The sequence below is a fragment of the Rattus rattus genome, chromosome 2, assembly GCF_011064425.1.
Source record: "Rattus rattus isolate New Zealand chromosome 2, Rrattus_CSIRO_v1, whole genome shotgun sequence".
NCBI classification, from domain to species: Eukaryota; Metazoa; Chordata; class Mammalia; order Rodentia; family Muridae; genus Rattus; species Rattus rattus.
The window spans coordinates 100,303,291-100,316,545 of NC_046155.1; the positions used below are offsets into that span (position 1 = coordinate 100,303,291).

At 45.2% G+C, this 13,255-nt stretch overlaps 1 protein-coding gene across 1 annotated transcript in view; it reads right to left on the reverse strand.

The window, feature by feature from the left end:
* Positions 1–996: 996 nt before the first annotated feature.
* Rnf121 (ring finger protein 121) overlaps positions 997–13,255 on the reverse strand; it is a 55,855-nt gene continuing 43,596 nt past the window's right edge. Inside the window, exons 6-9 of the mRNA XM_032893121.1 lie at positions 9,720–9,840; positions 4,095–4,228; positions 3,433–3,534; positions 997–1,355 (exon numbers count right to left, since the gene is read on the reverse strand). Of these exons, the coding sequence (XP_032749012.1) occupies positions 1,235–1,355; positions 3,433–3,534; positions 4,095–4,228; positions 9,720–9,840 (478 nt within the window). The 3' untranslated portion in view covers positions 997–1,234. The remainder of the gene's footprint in view (positions 1,356–3,432; positions 3,535–4,094; positions 4,229–9,719; positions 9,841–13,255) is intronic.

Genomic DNA, 13,255 nt, shown 5'->3' on the forward strand with positions numbered 1-13,255 from the left:
CATGGAGCTTTATTCAGATGTGATGACAAGAGCCGGTTGGCTCTCGTTGCCTTCAAATGGGCCAGGCCAAATTCCCCTAGAAGCCCAGTGCTGCTGACCCATGATGCCCACACACTTTCTTCAAACTTCCAGGACTACAGTTAGGCCTGGTCAGAAGCCCCTTTTCAGAGCCCATGTTTATTCAGGCCTTATTCTTCCTATGCACTCAGCATTCTTAACATCAAGCCCGGGAAAAGCCCACAAGTGACCAAGCCTACATAGGGATGTTCCTGGGCTGGGAATCCCCACTTAGCTTCAAGGGCACACTGATGACTGGCAGAACAGATCCATTAGTCTGTGTGCTATGTGCATAAACACTCCCTTAGGCTTTCAGGAAGTGATGTGCAGAGTGGCCTTGGGCACATGCCAACACTTCCAGACTGAAGGGTGTACTTGCACAAGAAGCTGTAACGGTCACTGCTGCCAGAGAAGCTTTCACAGCCCAGTGATATCTACACTGCTTTTATACCCTGCCTGGTGACACCCTGCTCAGGGGCAGGTTATCCATGCTGCTCATACGTCTAGTTCTCCCAAAACATGTCAGTGAATTTTGAGGTCATAGGGCTTCCCTGGTTGGAAAAGTCATTGATTTTGCCACACCTAGCCTTTAGTTTCCAGACAAAAAGGCAACAGAGTCATACACAATACCTATCTTATGTTCAGAGATGAAGAGACCCTTTACCACTCAGTGCTAATCTGGCACCGGTCTGAGCTCTTCTACACCGAGTGCAAACCAGGCTTGAGCCTTGCAGAGGGAAAGGAAGGGAAGGGGAAGGGGAAGGGGAAGGGGAAGGGGAAGGGGAAAGAAAAGGGCAGGCTGAAGCACTCGGCCTCCTGAAAACCCTCCAGTGCTCACCCAGAAGTGAGTAGACTCCATCCAACCAATACCTCCAACAGCTTTGCCTACCCTGTTCAAGCAAGGTTAAGGCCTTGGGGTGGGGGACAATTCCTATGCTCCACAATAAAAAAATTTAAATATATTCATCAAAATAATTTTCTTTTAAAAAGCCCCCCACTGCTGACAGCCCCACTGGCTGGTTCTCCATCATGTCCCCTCCAACCCAGACACAGCTGGGGAGGTCCTGAATGGCCCAAGTGCCTTTGAGTCTTTTCCACCCAAGTCTTTGTGGGCAGCAAGGAGAGTGCCCTGAGGTCCATGGTGGGTGGGGTGGTTCTGCAATGATGTGGTCTCTGATTACTCCAGGCCCAGGATGTAGCTGATGCCTTGCACCAGGCCAATGATAACAGGCTGCCAGGCTACCAAGTACCGAAGCCAGTCTAGCAGCTGTCCATACATGACATGAGGCCGCTCCCAGCTGTCAGAACGTTAAGGATCACACTCAATAGACAACAGCTCTTAGGTTTATCCAGTGTGGTAGGAAGGCCTCCCTTGAGTCTGCCCAGAGTTTTAAGCTATTCCATAGCCCAGTAAAAGTAAAGCTACCCAGATTCTCTTCAGCTCTTTAGGTTGGAAAATCAGAGGAAGGAGAGCAGAGGGGACTGGAGACAGACAGGAGAAGTGAGAGGTAAGACAGATGCATCACACTCTCAGAAATGACAACAGCCTAAGTCTGACAGACACGACACCCTAGAGACAAACCCGTGACAGAAGATCTGGGAATAGCTTACAGGACCCCCCCCCCACCTTTTTTTTTTCCTGTCTTTTCCAGACAGGGTTTCTTTGTATAGTCAAGGTTATCCTGGAACTCACTCTGGGGACCAGCCTGGCTCAAACTCAGAGATCTACCTGCTTCTGTCTTCCCAAGCCCTGGGATTGAAGGTGTGCAATCCCCACCCCAGCTAACCAGTAGTCTCCTAGTAAGTACTTTGCCACTGATCTAGTTATATTCCTGGCCCCCAGAAGGATCTTGCAATGTACAAAATTTAAAGTTTTCTCCATCAAGGAAAAGATTATGGCTACTGACAAGTTGTGGACCAATTTCCTTCCAGAAATTGGCAGAAAGCTTATTAGGAAGTAAACTATTCTAAAGAGGTAAAACATCCCATCCAGCAGGGAAACTTCTTAAGCCCAGAAAGTAAACAATTCAAAAGTTTCAGGAAGTCCCTGAAACCAACCAAATACACCAGGCCACTCTTTCCTCAAAAGTATATAAGCAGTGAAAATTGCTGATGAGTTTCCTTGCAGATTCTGAGTTAAGTTGAACTGTCTGGAGACTCTAAGGCCAGCTGAACTTCCTAGAGGAGCTCAGGCCAAGTCTGCGGCCTGCAGGGAGTTCCAGGTTTGTGACTTTCAGCAGCCACTGTCTATGGTACCTTTGGTGGTGCAGCTATCTTTGAGTCATTTCTGCCCCTACAAATAACCCCTCATCAATAAGTAACACCAATAAAACTCACTGGCTCACTAAGTTGGACTTGGGTGGTCTGGTTCCCTATCTGTAGTGAGTAAATGTTTCTTAATATCTTCCCAGGAATAATGTCACAGAACAGGATAGAGTCAGAGAGAAACAGGTTATTCATAAGGAGCCCCCCTGACAGAGACTTGAAGCAGGCCCTACTGAGGCCAAAAGGTCTTTTATGGAGTTTCCTTTCCATTTCACATCTAAATGAAGGAAAGGGAAGGATCTGAAGAGAGAGTGCCTGCAACGACTGCTGGAGCAAAGTCCATGGAGAAGCTGTTGAAATGGGTGGAGCACTCCTCTAAAGGCATCAAAAATATCAACATGGCCTGAGTCTCTAAGAGCTAAGGGCAGCCACAAACTCCAGTAAGGCCAGATGACCGTAAGTGCTCTGGGACCAGCCCTACAAGAACCACGTAGGAAACCTGAAATAGGAAAGGCCAGAGTCTCGTGTTCAGAGATGATGACAGTGTACTACTAACATAATGTCCCCAGAACTGAATAAAGTCCTGCTGGTGTACACAGAGAGGGAACTGGAAACCACAGGACAGAGGGGGTGACTGGGACAGGAGCTGAAGTAGAGCTGCATCCTTGGACACCACAGGAAGTGAATGTGAGGCCAGAGAAATGGCTGGGTAGGAAGGACAGTGCCAAGTAAAAGAGGTCCTTCACTAGAAGTGAATGGAGAATGGTGTCTGCCAGCTCCCCAGCTCCTCAGGCCCTGCCTGCACAGGGGAAGGTGGTCTCCAGTTGCACAGCATGGGGAAGGCATCACTCACGTGAAATAACTGTGGACACTGCTCAGCCTCGAAGTTGCTAGCAAATCAAGTGAGATGACATGGGTCAAGAACTTGAGAGAGGAAGCAAGCACATGACAAGCGGCAGTAGCTGCTTCCACTAGCAGTTTAGGATGGGAAGCTCAGTCTCTGGACTGCCTCGTGTCAGCCTACTTCCCCAGAACAGACACCAACCCGAATGCTGGAAGCAGTAGTACGTCCTTCCCACCACCCACTCTCAACAAGAACACAAAGGATACGGATTGCTGAACATCCTCTTCAGGTCCACCTTCTCCTTGCAGTAGGGACACGTCTGCTTCTTTCCCACGATGCACCAGCCTCGGATGCAGAATTCATGGAATCTGAGCACCATTGGTCAAGGGAAGTGAATGAAAGCCAGACTGGCACTTTAGCCTCATTCTGGATCTTCAGGGGCCAGAGCATCAGCTCAAGATCAAGGTTCAGATTGTGCCATTACGTCCTACAGCTATGGAATCTGGGGCAGGTTCCTTTTCTCTGAAAGTTTCCTCACAGAGGGTGAGGGCAGTGATCCTTATTCACATGGTTGGTCCAGTTCCCAGTGTGGCATGGAATGGGAGCTTAGTAAATACAAGACCAAATGCATGATGCTCCTCTCAGAGGGATCTGACTCACTAGCCTTTCCTCAGAGGCTCTCCTTCTCCTGTGACACGGACCAGCTTGAGCGGCCTCACTAGCTGTAGCTGTGGGTTTGTAGGCCCTGGCGGTCCATTACTACCTTTTACTGAAGAGGAGAGTGCGAGCCTGGAAAGGGCGAGGAAGGCCGCAGTCTGCTGTGGCTCACCTACCCTCTTACTCTGGACAACAACCATAGTAACCACCACCCTCTTCCCACCAAGACTGGAGTGTGAGCTCAGGAGAGACGCAGCACAAGGCAGGATACACGTGATTGCAGGAAAGCCTGTACGTGTTCTCGATGATGCCCTCTTCATTAACATCCACAAAGATCTGCTGCCCACACACAGCGCACACGCTGTCTGAGAGGTGCTTGGTAGGCATGCCCGACTCACTGTAGAACTAGAGGATGAGAGCGGAGGGAAGGCCAGAAAAGCTGTGAGAACCTGTCTGCCTGGGAAGATAAGGACGGGTCACAGTGCATGTGCAGTCAGGAAGCAGAGTTGGACGCTGGAACTCAGCTCATTTTCCCTAGTCTAGGACCCTACCCCAGGAGACAGTACCACCCACAGTTAAGGTGAATCTTCCGCCTCAGTTAACACACACACACACACACACACACACACACACACACACACACACACACACACACACACACACACACACACACACACACACACACACACACACACACACACACACACACACACACACACACCCACACACACTCTCACTCACACCCACACACAGACCCACCTACAGCAACACACAAAGCACACACACACACACACACCCACACACACACATCACACACGGGGGGTGGGGGTGGGGGTGGAGAGAAGATGATTCTAGCTCCTGTCGAGTTAACAATATTTACCATCACAGTCTCCTAAGGTCTTTCTGAATCCACAGATGCCTTCCCTCCAGCCGTCTTCACCCAGAAGACGGACTCTGGGGAAGCTCTCTAAGGAAGGAGTTCTTAAGTCAACTGTGCAGACACCTGCTGAGGGACGTCTACAACACCAGTGCTCCTAGTCTAAGTTTCCAGAAGGGCGCAAACAGAAGCCAGGTTAGAACATGCTAAAGAGCTAGTGACAGTCATAAATAAAGAGCCAGGTGGTGGCTCCCAGCACTGGGGAGACAGAAGCAGGCAGATTTCTGTGAGTTCAAGGCTAGCCTGGTCTACAGAGCAAGTTCCAGGACAGCCAGGGCTGTTACATACACACATATACAAAACTTGTTCCCAAAAACCAAGTACATAAGTGAGTGAGTGACAGTACCCATGTGAACGGGAGTCTACCTGTGAGGAGAAGAAACAGGCCAGCAGCCAGAAGGGAACGGAACTAAGCAAAGGACTTTTATTTAAATAAAAACATAATTCTGACAGTAATGGTGCATACCTAATCTTACTTGGGAGGCAGAGACAAGAGGGTCACAGGGACTCAAGGTATATAAATGGAGTTCCAGGCCAGGCAAGGCTACATAGTGAGAACCTGTTTCAAAAACACCAAAATGAATACATTATAATGCTTCAAAAGTACATAGAAAGTGCTGGCAGAGACAAGGGGAAGTCCCCTGCACAATGGCACACAGGCCAGGCTGTGTGGCACGTGAACCCCAGCACTCAGGAGGCAGGTCCAAGTGGGTCTCTCTGAGTTCAAGACCACCTAGGCGTGCGCATGCAGGCAAAACACTAACACCACACAAAATAAAGTTTAAAAAACCAACAACAGAAAAAGTTTAGGATCTGAAAACAGCCCAGCCCTAGTTCCTCCACTATTTCAGCAGTGAAGACAACAAACATTCCTGTTGTGGGTGTTGCCAGGAAACCTGAGGAACTGGAAGATAAGTCCAGGTGAGGGGCTTTCTCAGAGTGTCAGGTGTCATGTGTCAGAGAGCTTTCCCAGGAGCTTCCCTCAGAGGACAAAAGTACCACAAAACATTTCACAATCCTTCTACCCCAGCATGACTTCTAGCATGAGTAGTAACTGCAGTGACTGGCTGTCACAAGCATATGGCTTCATAATGGCCCTATGGAAAACACAGTCTCCATCCATGGTCCCCTGACACAATTTAAGTTACTTAAGTTCAGAGTATAGATATCTTCACAGAAGTGAAAGAAAATTCTGAGGTAATGTAGTCCAGTGGAGAGGAACTGAAAATGCTTGTTAATTCGATTATAAAACCTTAGTTTATTTCTGGGAACCCTGCAATTAATTAGCCATAAGGCTCTCAGATCAAAGCATTATTCACAGGAGATAAATTAGGTCATGTCTCTGGCTCTGAGGTCTAATTGGAGACATACTTATAAAATCAACTAGAATTCTTTTACAGACAGAAGCTGTGACCTTAGAATGTATAGAACATTAAAAACTGAGGCTGAACATGTGTACAATACAACACAATATTGCTCAGCCTTTAAAAGGAAGAAGACTGGGGCTGGAGTGCTGGTTCGACAGTTTATAACACTGGCTGCTCTTCTAGAGACTGAGGCTTGATTTCCAGTACTTCTATGCGGGGTCACAGCCTTCCGACTATAGTTTCTGGGAGTCCAACTCACTCTCCTAGTTTAAGGTCACTAGGCAAGCATGTGGTGCACAGTCATACATGCAGGCAAAACACCCATACACATGAAAACAATAAAAAAAAAATAGTAACTATTTTTAAAGGAAAGTAATTCTAGCACATGAGAGAACTTGGGAGATTTTACTCCAATTGAACACAAAGCCTCCCGGGCGTCCTCTCATGAGGTGCTGTGAAGTTGAATTTAGAGACAGAATAAGAATGGTGACTGCCAGGAAAGGGCTGAGGGAATCTTGTGTGTTTTACCACTGCCAACCCGCTAAAAAACCACTAAGATTTTACTAGAAGTAGGTAACTGTGCTTGTAAAGAGGTGTCTGCCTGTCCTGTAGAACTTTACAAGATAATTTACTTCAACAAGTAAGAGCATGAGCTGGTTGATGAATGCAAGAAGGCTGGGCTATCCAGATTTCCTTGAAGCATTGATCAGAGTCATATATATGATTCATGCATATGGATATTATATACGATTATATATTATATATAATATTTATTTATTGATTGATCAAAAAGCAAACAGGCTAGAGAGATGCTCAGCAGTTAAGAGTTCTTGTTGCTCTTGCAGGGACCTGGGTTCAGTTGCCAGCACTGACAGGTAGCTCACAATTACTCATAACTCTAGTTTCAGGGATCTGACAGTCCTCTGACCTCTGCAGACATCAGGCGTGCAAGTGGTGCACATACATATAGACAAAACATTTACACACATTAAAACAAAAACATCCAGAGGCTGGAGAGATGGCTCAGAGGTTAAGAGCGCTGGCTGCTCTTCAGAGGACCGGAGTTCAATTCCCAGCAACCACATGGTGGCTCACAACTATCTGTAATGGGATCTGGTGCCCTCTTCTGACACATAGGTGTATATGCAATGCAGATAGACCACTAAATAAATAAATATTTTTAAAAAATACTAAAAATGTGCTCCAATTAAAAAAAAACAAAACATGTTTCCTTGGGTCTCTCAGTTTGGTTGTTCTATTCCTGTATTTTAAGCTTGAAGCATCTCTTTCCCATCTGCACTTAATCCTCTTGCAATGCCTCCTGTCTTTGGGTAAGGTGGATTGGAAAAGGCAATATCATGCCCACAGTTCTTTCTGTTTTGGAGACCAAGCTCTATCACGTCGAACATATCTCCCAAACACCTCCCTTCTTCCTCTCCTGCCATCGCACTCTCATCTAAAGTGCCTTTATGTCTCCCAGGTTCCCAGAGCTGTCTCTTCAAAGGGTCTATTCTAATCTGGACCCCTCTTTTAAACCCCATTTTTACTCTCACCTGTTAACTACTTTTCTAGACATTAGCATGAGTTCTTCACAAGCATCTACCCTTTCATGCCATGGAGACAGCTGAAACTGCATGAGCACAGAGATCTGAGTTTCACCTTGAGTACCCACATTACCAGAAGCTGCATACAGCAGTGTATGTCTGTGACCTGAATGCAGGACAGGAGTGGGGCACAGACAGCTGGACGCCTGGATCTCAGTGGCCAGTGATACCGGGTGACTTGATGAGATCCTGGTTTGCTGGCAGATAATTTTGCAAAAATTAAAGTGGAGGACAGTCAAGATGGCTCATAGGTAAAGAAAGCGCTTGCTATGAAAGCCTGATAATCTGAATTCGATCCCAGGAACAGGCGTAAGGGCACAGGAGAGAACCAACTCCACAAACTTGTTCTCTGGTCTACACAAGTACACGACACATGCACACCTACACCCACACATCAGACACACAGGTGATAATAAGTAAGAATAAATATAATGACTTGGGATATGAAAGCAGATGGCTCTCTGAGGTGAAGGCCAGCCTAGAGAGGCTAATGAGAGATGCTGAGAAAGACATTCAGAGTCATCCTCTGGCTTCCAAAGGCATGTACTTACATGTGTACACATACACATAGATGTACATATACAAAATGAGAAGGAAGAAAACTACAGTATCAAGTTTCAGGACAGCCAGAGCTATATAATAGAAAGATCCTGTCTCAAAAAACAATGGCAATAGTAATAAAAAGAATAAATAGAATGTAAAATGATAAGGAAGGACACCTCAGGTTGACCTCTAGTCTTTGCAGACACACACACACACACACACACACAAAAGCAGGTATATTTACTACACACAAAACCAGATGTGATACACACTCATAATCCTGACATTGGGGTGGTAGAGAAAGATCCCTGCTGGCAAGCCAGTCTAGCCAAATCGGCAAGCCCAGGCCAAGGATAGATACTACTCAAAAACAAGGGGGATGGTTCCTGAGGAACAACATTCAGGGTTGTCTTCTGGCTTTGAAAGACATGTGCTTACATGAGTGTGTGTGTGTGTGTGTGTGTGCGTGTGAGCACACATACAAAAACCCTGCCCACACTCAGTCTGGCCGACAGAACTCTTATGGTGCTATTTCCTCTGTTCAGTGCATGCGTCACCACTTACTCCTGTCAAAGTCAGCTTAAAAGTCATTGTTTTGAGGAAGCCATCTTGGAGCTCAATGAGGTCAAATGTGTCAGTACCACATGTATGCATGGCATCGTACACCTTTCCTTCATGATACTTAATACATTTTATGTTTGTGTATTACTTTAATATTTACCTTTCTCATTAGTGAGTAGAGTTATTTGGGGCAAGGGCCTACTTTACTTTTATATTCAGATTTTATGTGTAGGACTCACTGAGTTTAATTAGTGATATCTGTATAAATAATGGGTCACTGACCCTTGGAAAAGTTCCCAGTGGCTACACCACTGAGCAAAATAACTACCTCTTCACTAGCAGAATGAACTACCAATAGTTCCTCAGGGTACATGTTTTATTTTCAGGTACCTTGCCCAGCATACAGTACAGGGTCCAGGCACATACGAAGCATTGAAAAAGCATTTGTTAGGGTTGGGGATTTAGCTCAGTGGTAAAGCGCTTGCCTAGCAAGCGCAAAGGCCCTGGGTTGGTCCTCAGCTCGAAAAAAAAAAAAAAAAAAAAAAAAGCATTTGTTAAGTGAATGTAACTTAACAAATTTGACTGGGTAAATCATTTCTTTCCTATGTTGACTCAAAGTTTTATGTGGCTTAGCTCATCTTAGTGCCTTGCGTCAAGGATCTGATGCTAGTCTGAACAATTTGGAGGTTAACGAGGAGGAGTGTTAAGAGCACAGATAACAGGGTATGGTGGTATGAACATGTAATCCTAGTGCTCAAGAGTCTGAGGCAGGAGAATTCTGCGTCCAAGGATCCAGTCAGGGCTACATACACAGTAAGACCTTATCTCAAAATGAAACAAAATAAAATAAAATAAAAATAAAAACAAAGCAGAGATGAGCTTACCCCTATGGTTGATGCCATATAGTCTGCACACATTTCTGCAAAGTCCCGCTCAAGAACTCCATAGTAGAGGCCATAGAAGAGAAGAGAGATACCAAAATCCATTGCATCTTCTGGTTTAATCCTGCAGGGGAAGCAGCATGGCAGTAAGGCCTGCCCTGAGATACAACTGCTTTGCATTACTGCTTAAGGACACTCAAAGTAAAGCCTAAACCCAGTTGGATTGCTCGAAAGCGAAGGCAAGTGTCAGTAAACTATGCACAGATCCAACAACTCTTGAGCGGCAAACTGACGTGGCTGAACATCCATGGGCAGGCAGGACAGTTATGACCTGGGTAGATCCAAGGCAGACTAAAATGACCCTCTATCTGCTGCTAGCGGACTCTCTTTTAGGAATGCGTGAACTGGCAGCAATTGCACAAAGTATCCCACCTATGTGAAATGTGCCCTTGGGCCTCCAGGGAAGCAGCACATGACAGGGTAGGCATTTTCTCTCTTTACCTGTAAATACTGCACGTAACAGCTTAGGTTTTCTCTACGCTCCCATGTAACCTACTATATTTACATTTGGCCTTCTAAAAAAAGAGTTAATCAAATACAGTTTTGGGGGATGTATAAAATTAGTAAGTATTTACATATTTGTTACTATAGAATAGCTCTGTAAGTACATACATGGTATAATGTCATCAAAGTTAAATTTTGGGTCAAGCCTATTTACTAAGAAAATATGGATTCTAGTAACAGTTTTAAAACTCCAAGGACCAATATTGTACAGTTTAGAGTCTATACTGTCAAAAACTATGTTTGCTAACATATTTTTACAAAGAACTAACTCTATGTATTGACTTATAGTTCTAAGATATAATTCTCACAGAAAGGATCTGCTTATCGGCCTTGCAGTATTAACTTCCTGATTTAGTTATCGCTCATTTACCCCAACCAACCTAATCAGCAGCCTAAGAGTCCAGTGCTCACAGTCAGGAGCACTGACTGTTCCTCAGAACACTAGGGCTCAGTTTCAGAGCTAGAAACACCAGCTCTAAGGAATTCAAGGCTCTGCTCTGGCCTCTCTAGGCTGTTGCATGTACACATGCATGCAAAACATTCATAAACATAGAATTAAAATACTCAAGATGGTGAACTTTTTTCTTTCTTATTGCGGGTATTTGATCGTACTGTATAACCTGAGATTGTGTTATTTATTAAAAAAATCTGTTGCTAGTTGTGGTGTGGCTCATCCCTGAGAATACACTTAGTCCCTCTGACTGCACAGACAAGCCCTTATACACGCCTTTAATCACACACAAAGAGGGTAAAGTTAGTTTGTAGAAACACCCATGTTTCAAAGTGATGTCTAATTAAGTGGCAGACAAAGTCCTCAGAGAAAGATTTGAAAGAATTGGATATACCCAACTCTCACGAGAAGAGAGAAAGGGAAGCTACTTAAGGGGCAGTTAAGAAAAAGGAAGGTGGGGGTTGGGGATTTAGCTCAGTGTTAGAGCGCTTGCCTAGCAAGCACAAGGCCCTGAGTTCGGTCTCCAGCTCCGAAAAAAAGAAAAAAGAAAAAAAAAAAAAGAAAGAAAGAAAAGAAAAGAAAAAGGAAGGTGGCAGTTTGACTGAACAGTTATAGTAAAAAAGTTTACAGAGAGAAACAAGCTAACCACAGGCGAAGACAGAACAAGCCAGAGAATGGAAAGGAGCCAAAAGATTAGAACAGATTGCCAGAGTTAGTTTAAGGCCAAGCAGAGAAATTCAGGAGAGTCTGAGAGAGAAGCAAAACTGAATCAGTTAGCCTGAGATCAGAAAGACCTAGGAAAGGGTAAGGTTATTCAGCAGTAAATTTCAGAGGCTGAAAACATTCTTGGCCAAGAGAAGATTGTACAAAGGCTTGAAGCTTCCAGGGTTAGATCTAGGTTAGCAGACTGAGACAGGAAGCCTCCAGATGATGATGACTTCAGGAGAATAAAAATACATTTACATAGCTCTGTTGAAGACATGCTTTAGAGTCTAAAGGGATGAATCCTAAGCCTTTCTGGAGCCTGTTTATTCTTCTATCCTATTTTCCTCCTGGAAGAAAAAAATTCTAGGAGTGTGCACTCACTCTATAACACATTACTTAGGTTTATTTGTACTGAGAGGCTAGTGACTGTGGTAGTTTGAATGAGAATGGCCTCCAAAGGCTCCTATATTTGAATGCTTGGTCCCCAGCTGGTAAAACTGTTTGGGAAGGATTAGGAGGTGTGGCTTTGTTAGAAGAGGTGTGTCACTGGGGGTGGGCTCTGAGATTTTAAAAGCCCAAGCTAGTTGTCTGTCTCCTCCCTCTCCCTCTCTTCTTCTTCCTCTCCCTCTCTCGCTTGCTCTCGCTCTTGCTCTCTGCCCTGCTGTCTACAGACCAGGAATATAAAGCTCTCAGCTACTGGTCTAGCACCATACCTGTCATAATAATTAATGGAGTAAATGGACTACCCTCTACAACTGTAAACAGCTCCCAACTAAACGCTTCATAAGAGTTGCCTTGGTCATGGTGCCTTTTCACAGCACTAGAACAGTAACTAAGTCTTCCCAGTTATAATTAAGACTTGATCTTTAGTCCCTGCCCCACACATGGGACTCCTCTTTTTCTTCACTTTGCCCATCTAGGCCTTCTACCACTAAAGCTGAATCCCCAAACCGTTCTTAACTTTTAAGTTTGAGCCAGGGTGAATATTTCTGCTAAGAAATATGAGTAACTGGGATTATAGGCACACATCACCAGGTCTGGCTCGGGACTGTTCTTGACCTACAGCCCACAGTGAATATTAATTACTTCATCTAGGTAACCATACTTCACCCTGTCCTGGCCTACTGGATCACTGCACCTCCAGTCTCTAACCTTGCTCAGGACTGCTCGACATCAGCTTATCTGTGGTAGGATGGCCTGAAACCTAGTGCAAACCTAGAAGGCCTATGACAATAGGAAGCAACAAGCAACACGCCCTCATTGCTAGGGCTGTGCCCTTATGAACAAAAGACATGCTGACCACAACAGTACTAAATGACAGGACCCACATGACCAACAATGGAGCAGGACTACTTCTAGATACCATTCTAGAACTACTTCCCTGAAGTCTGGCAAGCATGGAAGGGTAGCCACACTACAGGTGGTTCTACCTGTGGACTGAGATACTCATGGGGCAGAATGTGTTCCTGGAGGGGTGGGGCTTCTAGGCCAAGGTGTTGCCCCCATTCATCAGTGAGGACTCAGTCTCTCACCCCTGGGTTGTCAGACTACATGAAGGTCCCTGTAGTGCTCTGTGTTGTGCTTTCTCTCTTGTATCCTTCTAGGTGGACCTGTGTATATCCTTGCCATCGTGGCTGGTTAAGCTCCCAGGGGTGAGCTGTCTAGCCTAAGAATCTGCAAACCTTTTCTGTTAAGGACCATATAAATATTTTAGATTTTATGGCCCAATTAGTCTCTGTCACTACTATTCAACTCTGTTGTTGCTTGAGTGCAAAATCAGTTTCAGACAATTAACAAATTACGTGAATGACTATGTTCT